Source organism: Caenorhabditis briggsae (genome assembly GCF_000004555.2).
Source record: "Caenorhabditis briggsae complete genome, chrI, whole genome shotgun sequence".
NCBI lineage: Eukaryota > Metazoa > Nematoda > Chromadorea > Rhabditida > Rhabditidae > Caenorhabditis > Caenorhabditis briggsae.
Genome location: NC_013489.2, coordinates 4,725,788 through 4,737,919, shown reverse-complemented (window position 1 = coordinate 4,737,919; position 12,132 = coordinate 4,725,788). Strand labels below are relative to the sequence as shown.

Below are 12,132 nucleotides of genomic sequence, written 5' to 3'. Positions count from 1 at the left end.
TCTCCAGTTTTCCTCAAATTTTCAGCCAGATTGGAACACTCTCCGAGTTTTCATTCCACAAGTTTTGAAAATTTTAAAAAACACATAAGGGGGACCCTTATGTGATTTTTTCGATCAAAAAATTTTTTTCGAGTTTTTAAAAAATATTTTTTGATCAAACAGACAAACAATCCAAAAACACAAAAAATAATGGAGAAAATTGTATTGAGAGCTCAAAATTTGGCTCAAAATGACAGAATTTTTGCTACCGGGCCTTCCGGGCCGGCCCCGGGCCTTGAAAATTTCCTCAGGCCCGGGCTTTGGCGGGCCGGCCCGGAATTTTACAAGTATGCTTTTTTGCCGACTCCCTGAATAACCCCATAAAAACAAATCATGCATAACCCCAACATGTTCCCGCCCGTTTTTGGCGCAGTCGCGGCAGAGCGCGTTCCCATTGGTTGCGGCGGACTTTAAAATTATCAGTTCATGTTCCTTTGTTAGTTCTTTCTATTAATGAAAATTTTCAGAAAATCTTTTCGGAAATAACTGTTTGAAAATAGTTGTGGAAAAATTGAAAAACCTTCATTAAAAAAATTCTACATCAATCATACCCGTAAATAACAGAAAACGTACAGTCTGGCATAGATATTCAATAACTAGAGATCTTTCTTGTTTTTACGAACCAATCTCACTGGAAACTTCGAGGCTAAGAACCTCAATACAATATAAAAAGAATAACCAAGAGTCAAATAAGTTATAATAGCAGCTGCATAGATATCAATAAAATTCCTCGCAATGAAACCCAAACTGCGGCCTACCGGATCCATTTTTGGGAAAGGCCCGTATCTGAAAAGAGACATTATTATTATTGAGTTAATTGCAACATATTTACCGTAAAACCTGTAATAAAAGGGCCCCTAATTTTCAATTTTGAGCCAGTTCATCTCGGTTCCTGATATAGATGTAGAAAATATGTCAACTGTTAAATTGTTTACCATAATATCCTCTACATTTTATCAGTTGACACATTTTTGATATCTCTTATAGGAGCTGAAATAATTTTTTTGATATCTCTTATAGGAGCTGAAATAAGAAAAAAAGGCCCTTCTATTACAGGTTTTACGGTAACTCACTGTGCCAAAAACTCGGTATGTTTTACAACAAGATCCTTTGGTTGATGAGGTTGATTTTCAAGGATATCGGCAAGATGCATTGCGTTTTTCTTATACTTGGGATCGTATAGTATAGAATGGACGGCTTGTTTCAAAATGTCGAAATCCGCCAAATCATTTTTCCATACAAATATAGATCCTTTGTGTCTTGCAAGCATGTTTGCATTTCTTACTTGATCCCCAAAAATCGGAACCATTACGGCTGGTTTTCCGCAATGGGCTAATTCGTTTGTACTTCCGAGACCTCCGTGAGTCAAGAACGCAGTCAGGCGATCGTCATTCAAAAGAGCAGTTTGAGGAACCCATTTCGAGAATATGACATTGTCTATTCCTTTTGCGAATTCAGTATCATTTGTTTCGTATTTCCAAATAAAAGTGACATTTGGCTCAGACTCGATTACTTTTAAAATGTTGTTTTTCCATTCAATTGGCATCTGAGCGGATTTGACCATTGATCCGAATGATACCAACATATTATGATCTCTTCTGTTCAAAATCTCATCCCAATCAGAGTCGAGTTTCTGAGATTTGATTTTCTTCATGTTTACTGATATTCCACCAATTGGAATCGTCTTCTGAATCACTGGACGTGGAAAATCAAGATATGGATTGGAGTTGGTGAAGAATAGGGAAGCAGATGGAAGTAGTTCTCTCCAGTCGGGAATGTCCTTGCCAAGATATTTTCGATAGATTGCAGTTTCCTGGTCGAACAGTTTATCCATTTGCGTCTTCCATTCCTTGGAAAATTTGTAGTTTTTGTATCTCTCGTAAAGATTCATTTGATCTCCAGTTTGAGATGATAATGCTGAAAATGTCTTAAATTGAAGGCATCGAGTCCGAAACTTTGAACTCACAAGGAACATAGCTGTGCTCTTCTGGTTCTCCAATGTCAGGCAACAGAAAATCATACAATGAACAAGAAGAAGCAAGAATCGTTTTTTCTATTCCCAACTTTTTAAAGAATCCAAGACCACAAACAGAGAGTGGTTCCAGAATAGCAACATCAAAGTTTTTCGTCTTCATCAAACTAAGAACTTCCGTGTTTCTCATAAAATTGGCGCATGACAACTCCATTAATTTGTGGAACCAAGAGAACATCTGAAAATTTTACAATAATTGGAAATTTGATAAGAAAACCAGATGGATTACCTCTTCGAAATTGGGTTCATGTGTGTCTAGTGTCCACATACTGTCCATGTGATCATCCACGACTAACGATTGTCTTGACATAATTTCGTCTTGCTGAAAATTAAAAAAAACTTAACTATAAAAAGGTTCGTTAGTTTAATCACTTCAACTAGCACAACATCCTTTGTGATTTTTACTCCCAATTGATCTTTTCGAGCTTCATCTGCCACTGGAATCAAGAATGTCTGGAAATAAAAAATTTGCAAGTAGTATTCTCGATTAAAAACTAACCACATTATGTCCAACTTCAGTTAGTGTATCAGCCAAATGTGCCATAAAATTCATATGACTAGCTCCAAACGCTGGAGACAATACAAGTACATTGAAACTTAATGTTTGAACAATTAGGAGAAGGAAACAAAGTTTCCGGATCATCGTGTTTTGATTCACGACCATCCGAATCATCGTAATTTATATATACACTGATTTATGACTCCGCCCTCGATGTACCCACAAAGGATGATAAAAGACATTCGCTTTCAAAAAACAAATAAACAGATCAAAAGGCAACATCCGTTCTTAAAGTGTGTAGTTACCGTAGTCTATCTTCTACTCAGTCACATAATTTTATGACTTATTCTTATCACGTGATACTGTAATAAGATGATAATTAAGCCATTCGGATTCCAAACTGTTTTGTGTTGTCTCTTCTGAACTGTGTAAGAAACTTGAAAATGTGTAGCCGTTTTCCAAGAATCTATTACTTCATTCATTACTTTTTCACATGAATTCCTCGTCTTCTGTAGTCTTCGTGTTCTTACGAAACGAAATACTTTTCTTCGGTCATCATTTTTGCAATAGAGAAAAAGACGAAGAATAGTTTTTGATTGATCACTGTCTGTCCATCTTCATGCCCATATAGAGTCAATATAATCATCAATCTGGTTCGATGAACAAAATCGTGTTTTGTGTGAGCGACCTATTGTTTTTTCTGAATCGGGAACCCTTTAAATTGACCTATTAATTGGCAAAAACCATCTATACAGGTGGAAAGAGAGCCTCTCGGAACCTACAAACACCATTTTCAAAGTCTGTCTACATCGGCAATTTTTGAATCTGATTTTCTTCTCTCCTAGGAGCTCTCAGAATTCGAATTTTTTTGTGTTCTAGTTAAAACTATGTCGAATTTCATATTTCTGAAACCCCTATGAGTGTAGAAAATCACATTTGAAAATTGCCGAATTTTGCACTGAAAGGGCGATTTCTTCGTGAAGAAACTAGAATTTCAGTACTGTAGAAGTTTCTTTTGCCAAATAAAAGATCAAAATAAAATGTTCCCTTGTGAATATTGATCTAGTATTTTAAATTAGTAGTATAGAAAAAGTTGTTTCTGGCGCACCTTTTTGCCCAAATGCGATTTTTGCAGATTTTCAACATTTTTAAAACATTTTTTCATTGAAAATCATACTTAATTCCCCCAAAATGTGTCATTTTTGAAAAATGACCAAAATATGTCTGGCGCACCACTTACCCATTTTGCCCATTCTTCAATTTCTACACTTTTTGGCCATTTTCAAGCTTTTTTCAACCAATTTTTTGTCATTTTTGGTCGGGATGTCGGTTTCATTTTTCATTTCCTATTTTCATGCTTAAATGTTATATTTGTCATTTTCATACTTTTTTAAAATTTCAAGGATGTCGATGGATGTCGATTTTCAATGGGAAGTGGTATTATAAAAATTAAGTGTAATAAATGACTAATCTGAAGAAAGATCTACCAAGTCTTACAAATCTTGAACTTCTAGCTTTATAAATTGTGGGACGTAAATTCAGCTATTTTCAAAGCAGCCCATTTTTAAGTAAACACGAGATTCAAATAAAATATTTATTTTACTTGAACAATTGACAACAAAAATATAAAATGGTGAGTTATATTTTTGATGGTGAAAATGGAACAGATTATCTTAAATTGGGAGAAAATGAAAATATTACAATAAAAGTTAACACAAATATTCGATCTTCGGATTACAAGAATCAGATTGCTCTGAACACTGATGATCTAAATTTTTCAATTCTCATTTTCAGCATCAGCAGGAAAGTTGGAGAATAGATTTTTAAGACCATCAACATCGTCGTCTACATTGGAGAGACGAATTGGTTTCAGCAAAGCAAATTGGAAGTGAGCATATCGGTACGTTTCATTAGTTCTCCTGATCGCTTCGTTTACATTTTCTTCAGCGCTATTTTCATCGTCTCTTTTGTAGAAGATAAATGAGGTAGAAGCTTCTCCCGGGTACCACCCTAGTTTCTGCATCTCTTTGGTGAGTTTTGCCCGAATATTGCCTCGTTCGGGATTTTCTATTATACTAATATTGCCCTCATCGTCTCGAAGAGTGGATCGGTTGAGGTCTATATAGACTACACGGCTACAGAACTCATTCGATTCATTGAAATTTACAGGTTGAGCCATCTTTCAAGAGAAGCTGAAAAGTGAGAGTATCTGAATAATTGGAGGGATATAAAGATAAGGAAAACAGTTATAGAGTAGGAAGATTGAGGTTCTGCTCTTCCAGATCCGCGGTCCTATCCATGCGAAATGAGAAAGGATCGGTAATATAGCAGCAATATTTTAGGATTTATTGTAGAAAGTGGAGGAGATATGCTAGCATTAGGAGTGTAATAGAAATGATAATGCAGAAGCAGAACTAGGATGTCCAACAAACGTCGGATTATCCTAGATTTTCCCACTACTTTCACGGTTTTTAGGACTCTTTTCAGTGAACAGGCTATAATAATCTGTTTGCGTAGTAAAAGGGAGATAAAGGGAGAGAAAGAGAAAGCGGAGGGGCTGCTCGGCCGGGAGACGGTCATAAGTACTGCTGGCGGCCTTATCGGAGCTGAGATCGCTTATCAAAAAGAGGAGATTAGAGTAGAATAGAGAGCAGAGAGAGCGAAGAGAGAGAGAGAGAGAGAAAAGTTGTCTTTTTTTGGGTGATCAGAGTTCTGCAGGGCCTCTCTCAAATTTACCGAGGCGTTTAACAGTCAAATTAAAAGAATCAAGACGCGTTTTGTATTGGATTGTGTGGGCGCTAATAAAAATAAGAAATTTGTTGAGCTAAAGAACTATCTCTTCTGATTTGAGGAAATGGGACAGCACGGTGGGATGCGAGGCGTATGGCAGACCCTCACTCTGATGGTGTAAAGTCTCATTAGGTCTCGGGGCTGACGCATATGTTTCGAGGCAAGTCAAAACCATCCCCTGACGGATATCACCCACACAGAGCCGATGTAATTGATGTTCACGAAGCAGAGGTCAGAGGTTGAAAATCATAAAATTTACCGCATTTCAAATATGGAATAGTTCAGCTTGAAAAAAGATGAATAATTCAGAAAAAAAGCCTAAAAATAGTTAATCTTGCAAGCTGAATCTTCTATCTTTCTTTTTTAAAACTGAGAAGGACGAGAATCTTTCTAATAGCTGAATCTTAGAAGTCAAAAATTGGATTAAAATTAAGATCTATGAGTTAGATGGTTCTCTTGAAGAGGGGAATGCAAGCAAGGAAATGAAGAAACCACACCTTTCTCACGCTTTTAAAGCAATGCAGTTTTAATGGCAAGGTGACACATTTTATATGCAACACATCAAAGGAAGGTGATGTCAACAAAAGAGCTTTGATAGCAAAATTCTTCACACTAAGCATGATTTCAAAAGAGAAAGAGAAAGTGATCACACCTTTTATGCCAAACATTGTTTCAAGTTTTTATGGCAAGTGAGCAAAACGTCTTTTACCAAAACTTCTTTCAAACTGGAGTCGCAGGGATTCGAACCCCGATCTTCCACTTTATCAGCTAGTAACATGGGGGACGTTCAGTGAAATTGTATGGCTTCTTCCGAAAAAGAACTAATTTTACCTAGCCATGAACCCCAAACATGGCTATCAGGCCAAAGGCATTAACTTATGTCACTTCACTTCTAAAGAGGACGCTCTACCATTGAGCTACGATCCCGCTGAAAGAGACCTTTTGTTCAGTGAGACCACTTTCTCGCAAGTGTAACCGCTTTTTCATCTCCCTTTTCCTTCGATAAGATGACAATCAGCCATTCAGGGAATACATATATTGGAAGTTTACAGTGTGAATAAATGGATTTAATATTTTGTTTCAAATGTAAAACACACACAAATACTATTGATACTTTTGAAAAATTTACTAAAAATAACAAAAAAGTGATAAAAGGATTGTGTGAATATTGTAACACCAAAAAGTGTAAACTGATTCCAAAACAGACAAACGGTTCGGGAATTGAAGACTTAGGTAAGGAAATTACTGAGAAAGATAAAATACTTCTCGAAGAAACATACTACAATCCCAAAACAGGTTTTTGTGGAATAAATGAGCTAGCTAGGAAAACTAACAAGTCTCAAAAAGAAGTTAAAGAATTCCTAAACCAACAAGATGTTTACACTCTTCACAAACCAGCTCGCAAAAATTACAAAACTGAAAGAGTCTATATTCATGAAATTGATGAACAATGGCAGTCGGATCTTGTAGAAATGATTCCTTATGCTGATGAAAATGAAGGTTATAAATATTTATTAACTGTAATTGATTGTTTCTCAAAATTTGCTTGGGTATTCCCTTTGAAAAATAAAACAGGTGAAGAAACTTCAAAAGTTATGGAGAAGATATTTAATGGTAAAAATAGAAGAAAACCGCAAAAAATTCAGACTGATAATGGAAAGGAATATTACAATCGAGAAATAAATAAACTTTTTGAGAAATATGACATTCACCATTTTTAAACTTATTCAGATAAGAAAGCATCCATAATTGAAATATTCAATAGAACTTTAAAGGAGAAAATGTGGAAAATGTTTACACACAATGGAAATCATCAATGGACTGATATTCTTGATGATCTTGTTGATGGTTACAATAATCACTATCATAGAAGTATTAAAATGACTCCAATTGAAGCTTCTAAAAAAGAGAATAGGTACTTCAGAAGTTTATATCAATTTATTTGGCAAATTTCATAAAAATTCAAAACCTAAACTCAAAATTGGAGACATTGTTCGAATCACTAAGTATAAATCTGTCTTCTCAAAAGGATATATTCCTAATTGGAGCACAGAACAATTCAAGATTGCTAAAGTCCACGAAGGAAATCCTGTGACTTATGAGATCCAAGATCTTGGAGATGAAGAAATCAAAGGAAAGTTTTATGAAGAAGAACTAACACTATTCGATAATGTGAGTATGGAATACACAGTTGAAGAAGTATTGAAAAGAAGAACTAGAGATGGTATCAAAGAAGTATTTGTGAAGTGGTATGGATATCCAGAAAAATTTAATTCTTGGATTCGTGAGACAAATTTGAATTCTTAAATGCTAACCACCTTAACCCGGTTATCCTTGACTTCAACAATATTTTCTGAAAGAATAAGGCAGTAACATTTAGTACTTTGAGCAATATTTTTATTAAAACTTGCCTTTATTGTAACATCTGGTCGAGATGCAATAATTCTATCATTTTGTTTAGATAAATCAAATACTAGAAGTGGATAATAGTAATAATAAACATCTTCTTCCATGAAAATGTAATCCTTCGTTGATTCATAATAACTATTTCTGAATTCTTTAGCAAAATTGTATTGTTGAACTGCATTAAATTTATCAAAGTCGAATTTTAAGCATTCATATGGGTATCTTTCACTATTCAATTCAACATAAATTTCTTCCAGTCCACAATTATCGAACTTTGCAGCATTCAGATAATTGTTATCTCTAGCAGTCTGAAAAGAAATAATGAGGTATTTTATTTTATCATATTTAGTTCCAAGTTTCCAAGTAAATTCGCGGTTGCCATTAGGGATATTATAACTCTCAAGTTGACAAGATATAAAAGGCATTTGAATTAGTTTATTACTTTCAAAGACATTCAGAAGTTTGTTTTGCATCTCTAAGGAAGGCATAATTTTAGGAATTATCCATTGCATCTTGTTTATCACTATCTTAGCAGTAAATTTAGTAGGATCACTAGTAATTATAGAATTTTTATTTTCTGGAGATCTATATAGACTTAATTGGTGCTTTCTTCCATAAATTATTCGATTGTAACATTCAGCAAATCAAAAAATATGAGTCAGTGGAATACAAAAAGTAAGTATGCCTTTTCTATTTTTAGTGTATTTATTTATCTTATAATTCATGATATCCTTAGTCTCGAGGATCCAACCAAAAGTATTTTGTTTATTCATTGTGGAAGAATAAGTAAGGAGGCCTTTCATAAGTGAAGCTCTTCCAGGATCAATGACATTTTCAACTTGCATACCATCCATACTATAAGTTGCTCTATCAAATAAAAACATTGGAGCATTGTTGGAGAGTGTAACTTCATCAGCTTCAGCTAAAGCTGTAGAGTCTGATTTAGTCAAGGAAGCTTCTAAGTAGATGTGAGATTTATGTAGTAGAAGGTATTGATCACAAGTTTCTATGATAAAATTAATTTCTCCATGTTGATTTAAACTACTACCACTAGAAGGAAATATGCTAATCAAATTTTCTTTTTGAATTGAAGTATCCTGAACAATTGGACTATCAACAATCAAAATTCTATCAACAGCTTCAACAGTCATTTTTATCTTGAACGAATTTTCAATTTATTTAAAATAAATTTTCTGAAGTAAATGAATCTATTGCAATTCTATTTCTTTTTAACATTTACTCATTATGATATTTTGGCGGCTATTATATGTTCTTCTGATGCTCCAGTTCAATACTTTAAATTACCAAAATTACACAAATGTAATTACCATAGACAATTGAATGAAAAATCAAAAGTAGTAAGTTATGAAGTCTTCAAACCGAACATTATCGAATACTCAAGTGAAGCTAAGTTGTGTAAGAAATTAGTTAGTGAAGTATCAATGTATACAGATTTTTCCGGATATGAGCACTTAGCAGAAAAGGAGTTAAATCATCGAAGTATAAGTGTTGCAGAATGTAGAGAATGGATTGCAAATAAGAAATGTGAATATGGAAGTTTAGGGAAAGGTAAAGAAGGAATATATAGTACAAATAATAAAGTGAATGAAGATTATCCAAATCGATTTACTAGTTTCTTTACAAGCAAAAGATATTACAAAGAGAATTGTGTAATTATGGAAACTAAAGTATATTCACACTTCAATCAAAGTAGACCATCTAATGTTCTCTCCGACTTAAGTAATTGTAAATATCAGGATGGTTATTGTCAACCTGGGAAGATGAATGAAATTATTATTTGGGATGTCAATAAAGATCAGAAGTGTCAATATATTTCAATTGGTAAATTAGATGGAATCATGAATAATGGTCTTCGGATTAATAGTCAAAATCAAATTGCTTTAAGTCTCAATAAGAGTAAAATAATCAGAGATTGTAATCTTAATCTCTTAATTAGTGAAGAAGGTTTTGCAGTCAAGGAAATTCAAAAACTTCCTACTCCACAAGCCCTAACATCAACTCCTAGTCTTCAAGAAATGAGTATTAATCCTCAGAAATTTCAAAAAGAAATAGAAGAAAATTATAAAAGACAACAAGAACAAATCCAAAAGGATCGAGAACTTTGTGAGAAACTCCAAACGGAAAAAGACAAAGAAGTAAGAGATAAATACGAAGCTGATCGTAAAGAATTTGAGAAGAGAAGAGAAGAAAAAATGAAGCAATATCTAGAGTTCGAAAAGAGAAAGAAGGAAAAAATGGAAAGACAAGGATTATTGAATACTACTACTTCTGTGAATTCGAATACTACCAATAGGATCAAAAAATCTACAAAGCGGAAGCAAAGCTTCCTAGAAGCAAATCAAAGTTTAGAAGACACTTCTAGGCCGTTTCCATTACCTACTTATGAAGAATACTCAAAGATTAAAAATGATTGTTTACTGCTTCGAAGTTATGCTGATTACCTAAGGTCTAAAGATAAAGAAATCTCCGATTTCGTCAAAACTAAAGAAGCTTGTGATACTTTTCCAAGTTATGATGAATACGTTACTAAATTTGCTGAATATGCACTAAAAGAATTTGAAAATAGAAAATCTAAAAGAACAAGAAGACAAGTTTACTCAGATTTTCAAGCAGCTGGAGAGTTTCAATACCTTGAGAACAAATCAAATAATCTTTTGAGACATACAACTGAAGTAATGTGTGATATATTTAATGAACACTCCAGTCTTCTTGAAACACTAATAAGAGAGAATCCTAGAAGATACATTCAAAAACAACTAAATCATTCAGCAATAAGAGTTCAACTTATTTCTCAAGAAAGCTTTGCTAGTGCTAACGCCGATGTTGTAGAAGTAACGTTTTGTAAATCTTTAGAAGATGAAAAAATTGAATTCATAGATCTAACGCATTTTGATGGATTCAAGACAAGTATAGCTCTTAGTCAAGGACAAATTCCTATTAAAATACGATCCCTTGGAGACAAAATTTGGTATTACTCACAAAAAGGAATAATTTCAGATAAAATTATATTGCATCCAGAATTTCATCCAAGAAAAGATGAAATAACAAATATTAAAAGCTTCACTGACTTCAATTTAGATTTCTTAGATAACAAGATAATCTTTCATGAGCATATTCTCCTTGATACTAAGACCAATATTGAGGAAGAATTAATTAATGAGATGCGTGAAAAAGCTGATGTATCCATTGATCTACACTCAAATAGTCAAGATGGAATGATTCCTCATGAAATATTAGATGAAGTTTCTAGCATCTTTGAGAAGTATTACATCAAGATATGGAGGATTTATGTAACTATTGGTGTTACTCTCTTTTATATATTCATAGGTAGATCTATTTGGATGGTCCTTTCTCCAAAAACCTTTTTCAACAAGGAAAATAGAAATCCGAGAAATAGGAATCCAATTTTTGTGAAAAGTAGGAATCATTTCCAAGGTGAAGATTATCAAGGTGTTGAACTGCAAGATTTCAGAAATGAACATAGGAGATCTCTTGTTGTAGACTAAATCGAAGATTCCTAGATTGATTAAATATTTTATCTTAAACTTTTTACACTTATTAAATTTTAATACAAAATCCTAAGAATCAAATATTTTACAATGAGATTCTTCAATTCTGATTTCAAAGAAACATCAAGTTCCGAAAGGAGTTTCATTATTATAACTCCAAAAGAGAAAGATAAAATACAACTAGTTGACAATCTAGATGAAGAAAAAATAGAAAACAATAAAAAAGTAAGTGAAGGAGCAAGTATTACTCAAAAATCGTTGAATACTAATAGAACCGAAGGTTTGAATAAAAAGAATGCAGCATTTCTTAGAGCTCTAAAACGTGGATCTGGTTTTAAAAGGATTTGAGTTGCTTACGCTGTTTTCAAGTGTAATTCTACATGAAGATCACACCTATTGAAATCGATAAGATTATTCAAAGAGTCAACAAGCTTGAGAGTTAAAACATTTGGTCTATCCGTAAGTTTGTGATAAATTGGGTTAATTGGTTCATTTTTTATTTTTTCATTATCTTTAAGAATTGGAAATTTACAAATAACGTTGCTTTGTCTTTCATTGATAAAAGTATCACAAACTAGATTGCAAGATAGATAAACAAAATCTAGATTTTTATTACCTTCACCAGGTGAATGTCTTTCAGATCCTTCTAGTAACTGAAGAATACCATCAACTTTGACTACTGCAAGCTCATTTATTTTATTACTTGGAGGAAAATCAAAATAAAATGTTTTTTCATTAATTCTGTGCAAATTGAGAAATAATGTTGTCATTTAAATAAAAAAAATATTTTCTAAAGAAGAATGTCTTTCTCAAATAGTGAATTTAATGATTATAGT

General features: G+C 33.3%; 3 protein-coding genes and 1 non-coding gene across 4 annotated transcripts; 1 reads left to right on the top strand and 3 right to left on the bottom strand.

The window, feature by feature from the left end:
• Positions 1 to 635: 635 nt before the first annotated feature.
• Positions 636 to 2,714, bottom strand: CBG03966 (the record flags this gene model as incomplete). Its single annotated transcript, XM_002639334.1, has 6 exons — positions 636 to 825; positions 1,113 to 1,956; positions 2,006 to 2,249; positions 2,301 to 2,393; positions 2,444 to 2,524; positions 2,571 to 2,714. The coding sequence occupies 6 exons, from the start codon at positions 2,712 to 2,714 to the stop codon at positions 636 to 638; spliced, it is 1,596 nt and encodes a 531-aa protein (XP_002639380.1).
• A 1,633-nt stretch (positions 2,715 to 4,347) lies between these two features.
• On the bottom strand, positions 4,348 to 4,749 carry CBG25243 (the record flags this gene model as incomplete). Its single annotated transcript, XM_045244394.1, has 1 exon — positions 4,348 to 4,749. The coding sequence occupies one exon, from the start codon at positions 4,747 to 4,749 to the stop codon at positions 4,348 to 4,350; it is 402 nt and encodes a 133-aa protein (XP_045098263.1).
• A 1,337-nt stretch (positions 4,750 to 6,086) lies between these two features.
• On the bottom strand, positions 6,087 to 6,287 carry CBG28300. The gene is made up of 2 exons: positions 6,251 to 6,287; positions 6,087 to 6,122 (listed from the first exon to the last, which is right to left on the bottom strand). It is a non-coding gene (tRNA).
• A 2,921-nt stretch (positions 6,288 to 9,208) lies between these two features.
• CBG03968 lies at positions 9,209 to 11,644 on the top strand (the record flags this gene model as incomplete). Its single annotated transcript, XM_045244389.1, has 2 exons — positions 9,209 to 10,233; positions 11,371 to 11,644. The coding sequence occupies 2 exons, from the start codon at positions 9,209 to 9,211 to the stop codon at positions 11,642 to 11,644; spliced, it is 1,299 nt and encodes a 432-aa protein (XP_045092541.1).
• Between the last annotated feature and the right edge of the window lie 488 nt (positions 11,645 to 12,132).